General features: G+C 32.6%; 1 protein-coding gene across 15 annotated transcripts in view; it reads right to left on the bottom strand.

Annotated features, from left to right (window-relative positions):
- Positions 1 to 13,376, bottom strand: part of dlgap2a (discs, large (Drosophila) homolog-associated protein 2a) — a 249,913-nt gene that overhangs the window by 78,963 nt on the left and 157,574 nt on the right. For 3 of the 15 annotated variants that reach the window (XM_073928553.1, XM_073928554.1, XM_073928552.1), the window contains one exon: positions 6,326 to 6,398. The exons of the other annotated variants lie outside the window; for them this stretch is intronic. In XM_073928553.1, the coding sequence (XP_073784654.1) occupies positions 6,326 to 6,329 (4 nt within the window). In that variant the 5' untranslated portion in view covers positions 6,330 to 6,398. The remainder of the gene's footprint in view (positions 1 to 6,325; positions 6,399 to 13,376) is intronic. 15 annotated transcript variants of the gene reach the window in all.

Genomic DNA, 13,376 nt, shown 5'->3' with positions numbered 1-13,376 from the left:
ATTCAAAAAACAAATGTGGAGCTACAGATACTTCATCTACAAATCCACAAAACAAGCAAGTCACATCAAAATAACCATAACTATAAATAGATAAATTAACAGGATAGATTGTGCAAAATCTGTTTCAGTAGCACAAATTTATGTTTTTATTGTATGTTTTTATACAGAATGGTTATGTGCGTATGATATGTAATACTTTTGGTTAAGATGGTGTGTGTAAATGGTACAGACGTATTTAAGCATACAAAAGGTAATATCTGTGTGTAAGAACACACCAAATACAAACAAATCTATGGATGGCAATTTTCAACAGAAAAGAAAAAAAAACGTGCTTTAAAATAAAAAACAGAATTTAGACATAGGCAGTTGACACAAATTTTAAGTAAAAACTGTTATATTTATGTAGTTCAAAGTCTGTTTGAGAAAAAAGACTCACTCACTTCATTAATATTATATTTTTATGTTTTACTGAACTGTACCATAAAAATATTGCCAAAATACAGCCAAAAATATGTGTAATTGCTAAAAAGAAAAAGAAATCTTGAAATAATAATATACAAATAGTGTGAGAGCAATTTATCTGCATTGTATGGACATTTATCTTCATATAGTGTTTTTTTTTTAATAAATTATAAATAATATTTTTTCTCTATGACTTGTCAGAGTTGTTGGACAACAAAACTTAACTATTTTATAGTGGACTATTTTATAACTATTTTCATGAAAGTTAACAATGTAAATAAGCTCCGAGATAAAACTTAACAATTGCACATGGGCTTCACAGGGAGCTTCAGCCGCATGATTTGTATGGGGTCCTTCCAGTTTTTACTTTACAGAAATTAGTTTACAGAAATAAAGAAAATAATTACTATACTAAAACTATTCAGTGCCATTTGTGTCCCTAGGGCATTATATGGTACAGAATAATTAAAAATTCAACAAGAAAAAATTTCTGATAAGATTATCCAATTTCAACAATAAGACCCGATTACAAGTGCTAAAATTAAATTTAAAATAATTACTCTAATTTCAGTGCAAGTGGCTGAATTGCCATGTCTCAGTTTATGTATGCTCAAGTTCAGTTAAAAGTATAATTTAGAAATCCGAATAAATACTATGCTTTTTATTGATTTTTTAATTGTCATATAATACTTCTCACCAAATTCTATAGTTTTTAATAAATTAAAATATTTTAATAAAATCTTTAAATTAATGTGTGTCCCTGAAATGGATGTCTCCGTTACTTTAATTGTAATCCACATAAAAAAATGCCCACTGATTGTTTCTCTAGTCACATGATTCTCAGGAATTCCCACAATTATGGAAATTGTCTACAAGAAGCAGAGTTAGTCTCACTCTTTTATCTTCTTTTATTTTAAGCATTTCAGAGTAGTTTTCTGTTGTGATAAAACATAACATGTCCACCCTGTTACCCATTTTCATATAAGGCAGGGGTGTCAAACTCAATTCCTGGAGGGCCGAAGCCCTGCACAGTTTAGTTCCAACCCTGCTCCAACACACTTACCTGTAGGTTTCAAACAAGCTTGAAGGACTCAACTAGTTTGATCAGGTGTGTTTAATTGGGGTTTGAACTAAACTGTGCAGAGCTGCGGCCCTGTTTGACACCTGTGATATAAGGGAAACATTTTCTTTTCTTTTTTGTAATTTTGAGAAATACCGTTAATAAACATGTTTCAAATCTTCTTCAGATCATCATGTGCTAGCTCGTTGTTCACCATAATGGTAGTAATGCCTGAGTTTTGCAAAAAATGCCACTCCTGTTACTTTCCACACTGTTACTGTTTTGCTCATGGCTTAAACATGGTTTATAGATCAGTTTAAACCATGTGCATGATTTTTTCAGGGAACGGCACGCTTGTCGGCTACAGAAAAGCGGAAATGATACAGGGCACGTCATGGTGCAAACCAAAATAAAATATTGATTTTAAAATAATAGTTTTATTTGCAATTTTCAGTATTTCACAATTTGTACTCTAATATCTGTATGAAAATGCTCTTTATATTTAATTTGGCTTTTTGGACAATTGATGTGATGTCTTAGATGTGACATTGAAAAATGTTGCTGTGTTTTCTTTGGATAATTCAGTAACCATCATTTTGTTATTGGTAATCGAATGAGAGTGTGGCAAACAAGTTGCCTATATAGTTCCTATTGTAATGTTAACCCTGGTACTCCTCTCTCTACCCTGTTAATGATTATTATATATTATATATTATAGTTTTTCAAATTAATTAAATAAAATCAACATAAATTACACATTTTTCTGGTTACTTGTATCCAAAGAACTGACAAAATTAAATCACTTAAAAACAGGATTTAATTGCATTGCAATCTATTTTTATACTAAATGAAATACATTAAATTTACAATGTGTCATCATAGCAAGCTTTATTAGATAACTCTTGTTTAGTAATAGCTTTTAAAAAATACTATTGTTGGTGTTCTAAGCTATAACAGGCATGCGCAGTGTAAAGTGAGGGACATTTTAGCCCTTGGAAAATGTAAATATTATAGTAACTATTTATTTTAAACACCTTTAAAAAGGTATGAGAATGTTCTGTAAAAGGGGAACATTTGGCCTGTGTTACATGTGAAAATTCTGTAAAAAAATGCTATGTAGTATCCTGAACTGGACCATTATATTTTTTCTTATAGTTCAACATGTGCTCCTTCAACTGAAATTATAAAAATTCAAGAAAATGTAAAAAAAAAATTTTTTTTTAAAAATCATTGACAGTTACTACCCTGAAATGGCACTGAATAATAGGAATGAACCATAAATTAAAAAAACGATTAATTAATTTGATTAATGAAATTTCTTAATTTGTGCATTCAGTCTTCTCTGTCAAATTGCATTACATCCTTTTTTTTAATAAAACAGTTTCTTAATCTTCTGACAAAAGACTTCTGACTCTGTTCCCCCAAATTGTCATCTCTTGGTTGTACAAAAATAGAGGACTACTTGGATTAAAAATAGTCAGAGTATGAAGGTTACAATGAGTTATTTTATCTGAAGAAGGAATATTAGGTTAGTTGTTGTTCATCTTTATAACTATGACTGGTATTGTATTTAATTAAATTATTATTGACTACTGTTTTCTTAAAGTGCTACAATACTTGCAGATAATTGCTACTGTTTGCAATAGATTACGTTAGATAGCCCATAAGGAGCAAATGTTTTAATCATTTATTGAATCATTTATTCGTTTTCAGCTAAGTCCCTTTATTAATCTGGGGTCGCCACAACGGAATGAACTGCCAACATATCCAGCTTATGTTTTACGAAGCTGAGGTCCTTGCAGTCGCAACCCATCACTATATATATATACTTAAATCACCTGTACAGCATGTTTTTGGACAGTGGGGGAAACTCAAGCACCCGGAGGAAACCCACACCAACACAAGGAAAACATGCAAGTTCCCCATGGAAATGCCAACTGGCTCAGCCCAGGCTTTGAGGCGATTGTGCTACTCACTGCACCACCGTGATATATTTAAAATACTAAAAATAAAATATTGTGCTGCTATTGGCACATCTTTTTACTAAGAGTAAATACCCGGTATTATTAGCCTACACTCAGTGTAGGCTTGAAAATATAGAATGGATGCAAATGTGCTGTACTTCACATTAACATTAGGCATATCTTTTTTTTTTTTTTTCATTTAAACGTACGCCCACTTTTAATTTGAAAAACGTAAACCCTTGCCCCGCCTCTTACGTTTATATTCTCTTGCTTTCAATGCGGATTGATAGCGATATGTTAAGAAAGCACGCAGGAAAGTTTTGCTTTGCGAGTTATCCATCCTGAATTGGTAAACGGTGTGTGCTCCGTTCTGCTTTGCCGATTGCAAAGCGTGATTGGGAAACGGTTTGCCAGAATATACCCTGACCTTTGTTATTAATAGTCTCACATTATTCTAAAACTGAGCTTAAAGCTGCAGACGTTATCACTCCAAACCTTGTGAATGTCACTAAAGACAGTTCTAACCAGTGTGGTTCAAATGATGTTCCTGTGACACAGATCAAGAAACTGGCAAGAGTAACTAGTCCCCAATAATGCATTGTACTATGGCAGCACGTTACATCATTGTTCAAAAAATGCACCACTAACAGAGTAAGGAAAAACCGGGGGATATTGCAACACCCTCAAATCCTCCAATCTGAAACATGCTACAGTGACATCTTTTTAAAAATACAGAAAATATCTCAACACAATCTCATTGGTTCATTCTGTTAAAAATGTCTTCAGAATTTTAACCATCTACAAAAAAAAAAAAAGAAAAACTAGTATAACCATAGTAAAGCATTGCTGGATACTGCAGCAGTGAAGTGACTGGTTTAATATGGATGTCCAGATCCAATCACCTGATTAAAAATCAGGGCAGATCACATGGTTTCAGACTTGATCGGAATCAGGCGTTACCTCCAGATCAGGACTCTAACATGTATATCATATATTCTCATTTTTTTAAACACATCTATAGGTATGTGGTGACACAGAGTTAGATCTCTTACTTGACTTCACACAGAAACAACATGTATGGGCATGAAATCACTTTGTTGCGAAGACGCTATTGGTTAAATGCCTCCAAAGTAGAACGGAAGCAGCTTGAAGCGAAAAGCACGATTGTGTCTGCTGTCTGGAGGTATTATAAAGTTGATTGCCATACAACATTGCCATAGCAGACAGTAAGAAATGTAAACTTGGGATTACCTGCCGGGTGTCTTATGTTGAGGTGCTTTTTGTTTTTATAGTAGATTGTTTTATATTTACTGTTGCACTGAAGTCAAAAAGTGAAGAATTGATGTTATTTATTACTTAATTGTTCCAACGACCTCACAGGAGTGCTTTGTTTGTTAACATAGTTGTTTAAAATAAGATAAATTAAATAAAAAAATAAAGAAGAGTGAAGGAACAGATCCAGCATGTTCCTTATTCTTTTTTATGTATTATAGAAGTATCTAATTAGGTTTTGGTATCGGCAGATACTCAAAATCAAATGACTCTGACTCGAGGGCAAAAAAATCGGATCGGGACACCCCTAGTTCAAAGTAAGCTTTTATTTGAGATACAGTTAATATGATAATTTTTTACACCGGAGAGCAAGTGGTCAATTTGGACAATATGACTTTTTGTATTCAATTTATTTTAACTTTCTTGTTCTTATTTATTTAATTAAATGGATTATTAACTCTTTATAGGACACTCAATGAAAAACTCTTTGTAAAAACTCTGAAATGTTATTCGGGTTATTACAAGACTTGTGAACTGTTATGACTATAAAAATATGATTTCCCAAATTATGTTTAACAGAGCAAGGAAATTTTTACAGTATGTCTGAAAATATTTTTTTCTTCTGGAGAAAGTCTTATTTGTTTTATTTCGGCTAGAATAAAAGCAGTTTTTTTACATCTTTAAAAACCATTTTAAGGTCAAAATTATTAGCCCCTTTAAGCTATATTTTTTTTCGACAGTCTACAGAACAAACCACCATCATACAATAACTTGCCTAATTACCCTAACCTGCCTAGTTAACCTCATTAACCTAGTTAAACCTTTAAATGTCACTTTATGCTGTATAGAAGTGCTGTGAAAAAAAATCTAGTCAAATATTATTTACTGTCATCATGGCAAAGATAAAATAAATCAGTTATTAGAAAAGAGTTATATTTACAAATGTGTTGAAATTTCCCTCTGTTAAAAAGAAGTTGTTAGGTTGGGGTTATAAACAAAAAAATAAACAAAGCAGCTAATAATTAAGGGGGGCTAATAATTCTGACTTCAACTGTTTATATAAAGTGTATTTAAGGACAATGAAGTGACCATATATGATTACTACCCAAAAAAGGGTTCATCAGTGCACCAATACTGTATAGTGCATCTTGTATAATGAGTATTTAAAGTACTCTTTAGTTTTTGAGGAATAATATAAAAATTATCACCATTGCCACTGGTTTTCTGCAAATGTAAAAAGCACAACTGTTCAATTATCCAATCATCTTATAACAATAATAATAATAATGATAATAATAATAATAATTTATAAGCTATAAAATATTACACAATATTACTTCTGTAACTGTATAATATATTTTGACTAAATAAATAGAGACTTGATGAGCATAAGAGAGTTTTTAAAAACAGAAACCTCACTTTTCCACCTGTCTGAGCCACATGCAAGAAACTGAACAGCAAGAAACTGGGCAGATGACAAAAGTAAAAGCATCTTAATGTGAATTTGTAAAGCAACTGATTCAAACCCCTCCCTTGTGTTTAATTAGACCACAAACAGAGTACTGACCCATAAGGAGGATCTTTAGCTCAGGTCAGCACACACCATAATGATGCCCAAGTCCATCTTGATTGAAGAGGTCCTGAAGGAGAATGTCAAGTTTGTTTATTCCGAGCGTATGAAAGAATATTTCAGAGTGACAGCGAATCGCAAAGAGGCACTTCATTAAAATTAAACTTTGTGAGAGGCTGAACAACACAGAGAATCACATTAAAGCACATCCAGAACAAACGCTCCTGTTTGGATCACAGTCTGTAAACACTGGCCAATACAGCCGCTTGATTATGCTCGTCCAAAGGTTAAAAGCAAGGAACCTCTAAAGAATCAGGTTTGCACATAAGAAAAATCGAAGAGATGCAATTGTGTCCTTTGCTCCAAGAAGGCTCTGCAATAAGCCGCGGTTACTATTCTAAATCTGAAGTGACAAAACTGACAGGACCAGAATGGTTCTGGTCTCTTTGGAGATGTTATAGTTTTGAAGCAGCCTGTTGTTGGTTATTTCTCCATCATCCAAATCCAACACAACTGCAACTAAATATCTAGAGACAACAAGAAGGGAGAAGCACAGATTGCAGACTGAAATGAAAAGCTTTATCTTTCAGACATTAAAAACAGATCAGCCAAAAGAGCTTCTCTATACCCTGTGGACTGAATCAGCTAGAAGAGTATCACCTTGAAAGGAGTAGACCATCCCAAAAACCCTACAGAAGAATTATACTGCATCACTGATGCCACATCATTTGTTTATTCTATGCTCTGTTAAGATTGTTAAGATCAGTTATTGCGCAGGTAGTTCCAGTCAGTTTGTTCACAGTTTTAAATTAATGCGCTCCCCTCCCCTGCCATAAACATTTATAACCTAACTCAGTGACAGTTGCTAGAGCCTATCTGCATCTGAGACACATTCCTTGAGGACACCAATGTGTGGCTAAAAGCAATGTGCTCTAAAACATTTATAAACTGATAGGTAACAAATCTATATATATATATATATATATATATATATATATATATATATATATATATATATATATATATATATATATATTATATTTAATATAACATTAAATATAATATTAAATAAAATAGAGTATCCAGTCTAAAGTAATCTTAATTCAATTCATGTTAAAATCAATACTTGTATTAACTTGTTGCTAACTTAAAAATACCATTGAATAAGTGGGATAATCAATGGCTTTGCTGTGCATTAATGGATTTTAAGCACACTTTTAAATCCACCCACAGAGGATACTCTGTTGCCTTCACAAAATCCCTAATTATAGTCAATTAATATATAAATGTTTCATATTTGATGATCTAATTAACCTGTAATTAAGCAGACAATTTTTGCTGTTTCTAAATGAATCAGCTGTCTTAAACAAATTGTTTGAATGAATGACTCAAGGAATCACCATTGACATTACCAACTGATTCATATTTAATTTTTATATGACAGGCCTAAATCAGTCAAGCTACCAGCACAAGAAATCAACCAGCAGAATATCTGTTGGAGATGTACAGTACAAATTATAAATTGTAATGTTTTTTTGTTTTTTTTTAAATAAGCACCTACTTTGTTTTAAACAAAAATACTGTGCAAAGAGTAACACTGTTAAACATTATAACAGTTTAACTGATATAAATGTAGACATTTAAACTTGAACATTTAGTAGCCATTTAACATGGCTTATACAAAGTCAGCTATGACCAAAAACAGACTGTTTATTCAGTAACCGCTCTGATAAATCCACTGAGCCAAGTTCATCACTGACTTATTCATGAGTCATTTTGACTGATTCATTAAAAAAATAAAAATAAAAATAAATTTTTTTACTCATGCACAAGACCAGAGATGCCCAAGGTCGGGCCTGCAGGTTAAAGTTGGCTCATTGTAACCTTTCATTTGGCCCACCATCCAGTCTGAGAAGAAAGTAAGAATGATGAGGGCAAATGCAATTAAATGTTTAAATTTAATATAGTAAATGAATCCGATTTGTAAAAATGTAAATACCGTCACTCTATGGAGAGAGAATTATGCGGAAGACCTCAAGCAAATCAAGGCAAAAGTGTAGTTCTGTTTTAAATGATTTTTTTTTTGTTTTACTGTATTAAGTTTATTTTAAAATGTAAAAATATATATTGTATTAGTTCATATAAAGCAATGTTTTCTAGTAATTTAAAAATTTTATTACTAAATTAGCCTCAATCAAGTTTGTTTTTTGGCCCTTAAGTTTGGGGAGCCCTGCAGTAGATCATACATATCCACTTCAAAAGCTCTTCGACACTAAACAAGTTTATTAATATCTGTATTTTTAAGGGGTCTTTTATTCAGACTACAGCGAATACCCTTCCTACACTTCAAGAACTGTACTCTTCCAGAGTGAGTAAAAGGGCTCGCAAAATCACTCTGGACGAATTGCACCCGAACTGTTACCGTCTTGTCGGCGCTTCAGAGCACCAAGCACAAAAACAGCCAGACACAGGAAAAGTTTCCTCAGGCCATCTACCTTATGAACAGTTAAATATCCCCCAACTGTGCAATAAATATGTGCAATACTTTCTCATACACACTCGTACAAAGCACCTTATATCAACATACAATGCAATACTTCTACATTCGCATTTGTACACAGCACTGTATTACCTGTGTATTTATAACAATCTGTACATACAATTCAACATCCAGATTTCTTGACTAACTGCATCTCTGTTTAATGTTAATCATCTTTTTTTTTCATATTTATTTTGTGTTGTCACTTATCACTTCATGTACACTGGAAGCTTCTGTAGCCAAAACAAATTCCTTGTGTGTGTGAAGCACACTTGGCAATAAAGCTGATTCTGATTCAAGCAAAATTTACATGATAATAATACAACATTTTATTTAACCAAAAATTATTATTTTGTTATAAAAAAGATTAACAAAACCTCCGACTCATCTATGCAAAACAAATCTACAGAATTCTTTCAACATGACTTCATTCAATGTTCAAAAGTTCATCCTAGAAATGTGCATAAATTAGCATATATTTAATGAAACGATATCTAATTTGCATATTTAATCACAACATTTTAGAAAACTTACAATATAAACAAATGTTTGATATTTTTAATGTAACTATCAGTTAATAATTTATTCAATGTTCACTTGCAGTGTCTTTCCTTTAATCGTCATTTATTTGTCTAAAATTCTAGTTCTGTGATAATTCTGTGCCGGTCTGCAGGACAGAGGAGACTCTCTGGTCTCAGTCTGAGTTCAGAGCAGGTCACGGGAGGCTCTAGAGAATGGGCGAGTGTTTTGGCGCTGCTCTATAGCCCGAAGCACCTCCTGTCACCTCCTCTCATGATTTCAGTATTCATACCCTGGACGTCTCCGCTGAATAAATAGGGCTCACTGTAGCCTCCTGCATACTAACAGCATGAGAGCAATCAACCGCGCGTCTCTCTCTCTGTCCTCGACTCTCTGCGGGCGGCAGCAGGTAGAGAAGCTTTATTTTGCTGACTGTGTTGCTACAGCACTGCTAGTGAAGACAAATGATCCATACACCACATTAACACCAGAGAAATGTGGCAGTGAGATCTGATGGAGCTGTTGAACTCCACGGCCATGACTACAGCTCTGACAACTAGTGAGCTGCCTACATAGGGAGCATTCTGACATCACAAATGCTTGTAAGTGAAGCTTCTATAAGCACAAACAAACGTGTACTTTAAAAAAAAATTACTGTTATTATGCTGTTTTTGGTTTCAAATATATATATATATATATATATATATATATATATATTTTAAATATGTCTGTATATTTTGAACTAACCTTACTACATAACAAAAAAATATGGTATATAATGTATATAACTCAATCTAGAATTGCATTTAGCATAACTTTTCATTAAACTAGAATGGTACACAAAATCTGTGGCTATACATTTATGGTATAATTTACAGTAAACTTAATCTATTAATATTGTTAATTACTTAATTGTAATAGGGAGCATTCGATTCTGTTATTAATTGTTGTTTAATTAATTGTTAAACGTTTAGACTGAGCCCCAACAAAGTTGACAATAACAGATTGGACATTTGCAGTTGACTGGGATTTTTTTTATAAAACCAGACAAATACAAATATTTTCTTTTTAGTTTCTAATACTTTGTAGTACTTTGATATAATTGTTTTACAACAAAAAATTGTATGCATTTATTAGCCCCTTTAAGCTATATATTTTTTAATAGTCTACAGAACAAACCATCATTATACAATAACTTGCCTAATTACCCTAACCTGCCTAGTTAACCTGATTAACCTAGTTATGCCTTTAAATGTCCCTTTAAGCTGTATAGAAGTGTCTTGAAAAATATCTAGTCAAATATTATTTACTGTCATCATTACAAACATAAAATAAATCAGTTAATAATAATTAAATGAATTAATAAATCTGTTAGCTAATAATTAAGGGAGGCTAATAATCTGGGCTTAAACTGTATATACATAAACAGGTTACGGTACGCATTCAGTCCCACTTAAATTTTTCACTCTTTGTTCTATTTGTTACATTGCAGCTAATTTTTCCCCTCATTAATGTACACAGCAGCCTATATTAACAGAAAAACACTGAATATTTTTGCAGATGACACAGTCCTAAGAATTCAGACCTATATATATATATATATATATATATATATATATATATATATATATATATTAGGGATGTAACGGTATTGTAAATACCGTCATACCGCAATATTAATTTTTTTCGATATTACCGAAGTCGCATGACTCGGTAAAACTATAGGTCTTTTGAGAAAATTTGCTTAGGCGAATGAAGCGAACGGGAGGTAGCAAAAACTACAATACCCATCAGCCCATGCTTGACCATCATCCCTTGCGGTCTGTTGTCGCTACAGATCCAGTAATGCGGAAATGGAGTGTGCTGCTAGAAGCGGGGATGAAAAGAGCTGGAAAACTCTAAGGCCCTGTTTACACTGATGCGTTTTAGTTTGAAAACGCATAAGTTTTGCTACGGTTACGCCAACCGTCCACACTACGCCGAAGTTCTCGAGCGCCGAAAACGGAGCGCTTCGAAATGTGTGGATAATGTCTAACTTAAGTGTGGATAATGGAAAACGGAGACTTCTGAAAACGGAGGCGGGGCTGCAGACGTTCGCCTCTCTGATTGGGGCTTTTCCTGAATATTAAGTAGCCTAACACGCACAGTTCAGTCCTGCATCATCTCCGTGTAAGTTCAGACTTCGCAAGTTTGATCAAGGCTGCAGTCTCTTCTTCTCAGTTTGATATGGAAAAGCAGACTATACCGAGGACACGGGTAAATCTTCAAAGGGAACAGTGTACTTTATAACTTCATTCACATCACCCTGGCTTCGTTGTTTCACTTTCTCAACAATAAAATGTAAACATGATTTAAGGAACTGCCTATTTTCATTTTAATATTAGCAACTTAGACAGCAGACATGTTGAGGCGTCGTGCTGCATATATGAGCGTCATCTTCACTGTGTGGATATTTATAACAAAACGGAGCCGATAACAACTGCCTCCTTTCAATTTCAGTGAAAATACGAAACACAGCCTCTCTTTTGCTGAGTATCAGTTTTAATAATCGATAATGGCCATTTTAAAAGTATAACATACAATAAGTTTATACATTATAGGAAATAAAGGCAAGCGATCAGTCAATATACAGAATGTACGTGGTTACATTAATCATTAACTTAACACGTTACCTGAGAACAAGTAATAGATTCCAATGACCGAAGTCAGGGAATATGTCGTTAGATAAAGACAACAAGATAAATGAAATATCCCGTTTAATAAATATAGTGAGATTAGATCCAGCGGGAGATGCTTGATGAGAAGTCCGACTAGCAGAGCTCTCATCTGGGTAGATGGGCTGAGTGTGATTAAATGTTGATTGTGATGAGTTTTCAACAATACTAATTTGAAACTTTATTGTTTTTACATGGTTTAATAATTTTTTGTTATTAAAATTGAAGTTCCTGTTTCAAAGCTTACAGATAGATGGCTAATTTGTATGTCATTGACACTTTTGGCACTTTTTTGGAGTATTTTCATAAGTTTTGTTTTTTTCCTGTAAATGATTCAATAAATACCGTACCGTGACATTCATACCGAGGTATTACCGTACCGTGAAATTCTGATACCGTTACATCCCTAATATATATATATATAAAAAAAAAAAAAAAATATATATATATATATATATATATATATATATATATATATATATATATATATATATATATATATATATATATATAGTGTGTGTGTGTGTGTGTGTACAGTTGAAGAATTATTAGCCCCCTGAATTATTCGCCCCGTTTATTTTTTTTCCCCGATTTGTGTTTAATGGAGAGGAGATTTTTCCAACACATTTCTAAACATAATAGTTTTAATAACTTTTTCTAATAACTGATTTATTTTATCTTTGCCATGATGACAGTCAATAATATTAGACTATTTTCAAGACACTTCTATACAGCTTAAAGTGACATTTAAAGGCTTAACTAGGTTAATTAACTAGGCAGGTTAGGGTAATTAGGCAAGTTATTGTATAATGATGGTTTGTTCTGTAGACTATTAAAAAATATATAGCTTAAAGGGGCAAATAATTTTTTCCCTAAAATGGTTTTTAAAAAATTAAAGGCTGCTTTTAGTTTAGCCGAAAAAATAAAAAAATAAGACTTTCGCCAGAAGAAAAAATAGTATCAGGCATACTGTGAAAATTTCCTTGCTCTGTTAAACATCATTTATTAAATATTTTAAAAAGAAGAAAAAATGAAAGGGGGGCTAATAATTTTGACTTCAACTATCAAAATTATATATATTTTGACTTAACTATAGATATATAATATAATGTTATATATATATATATATATATATATATATATATATATATATATATATATATATATATATATATATATATATATATATATTGTAGCGAGTCATATAATACCACGTCGCCCTGGGCACAAATCCACACCAGCTGGATCTCTCATCAACCTCGGATCGCTCACAGCT

Source organism: Danio rerio, chromosome 17, assembly GCF_049306965.1.
Source record: "Danio rerio strain Tuebingen ecotype United States chromosome 17, GRCz12tu, whole genome shotgun sequence".
Taxonomy (NCBI): Eukaryota; Metazoa; Chordata; class Actinopteri; order Cypriniformes; family Danionidae; genus Danio; species Danio rerio.
This window is presented reverse-complemented; position numbering and strand designations above follow the sequence as displayed.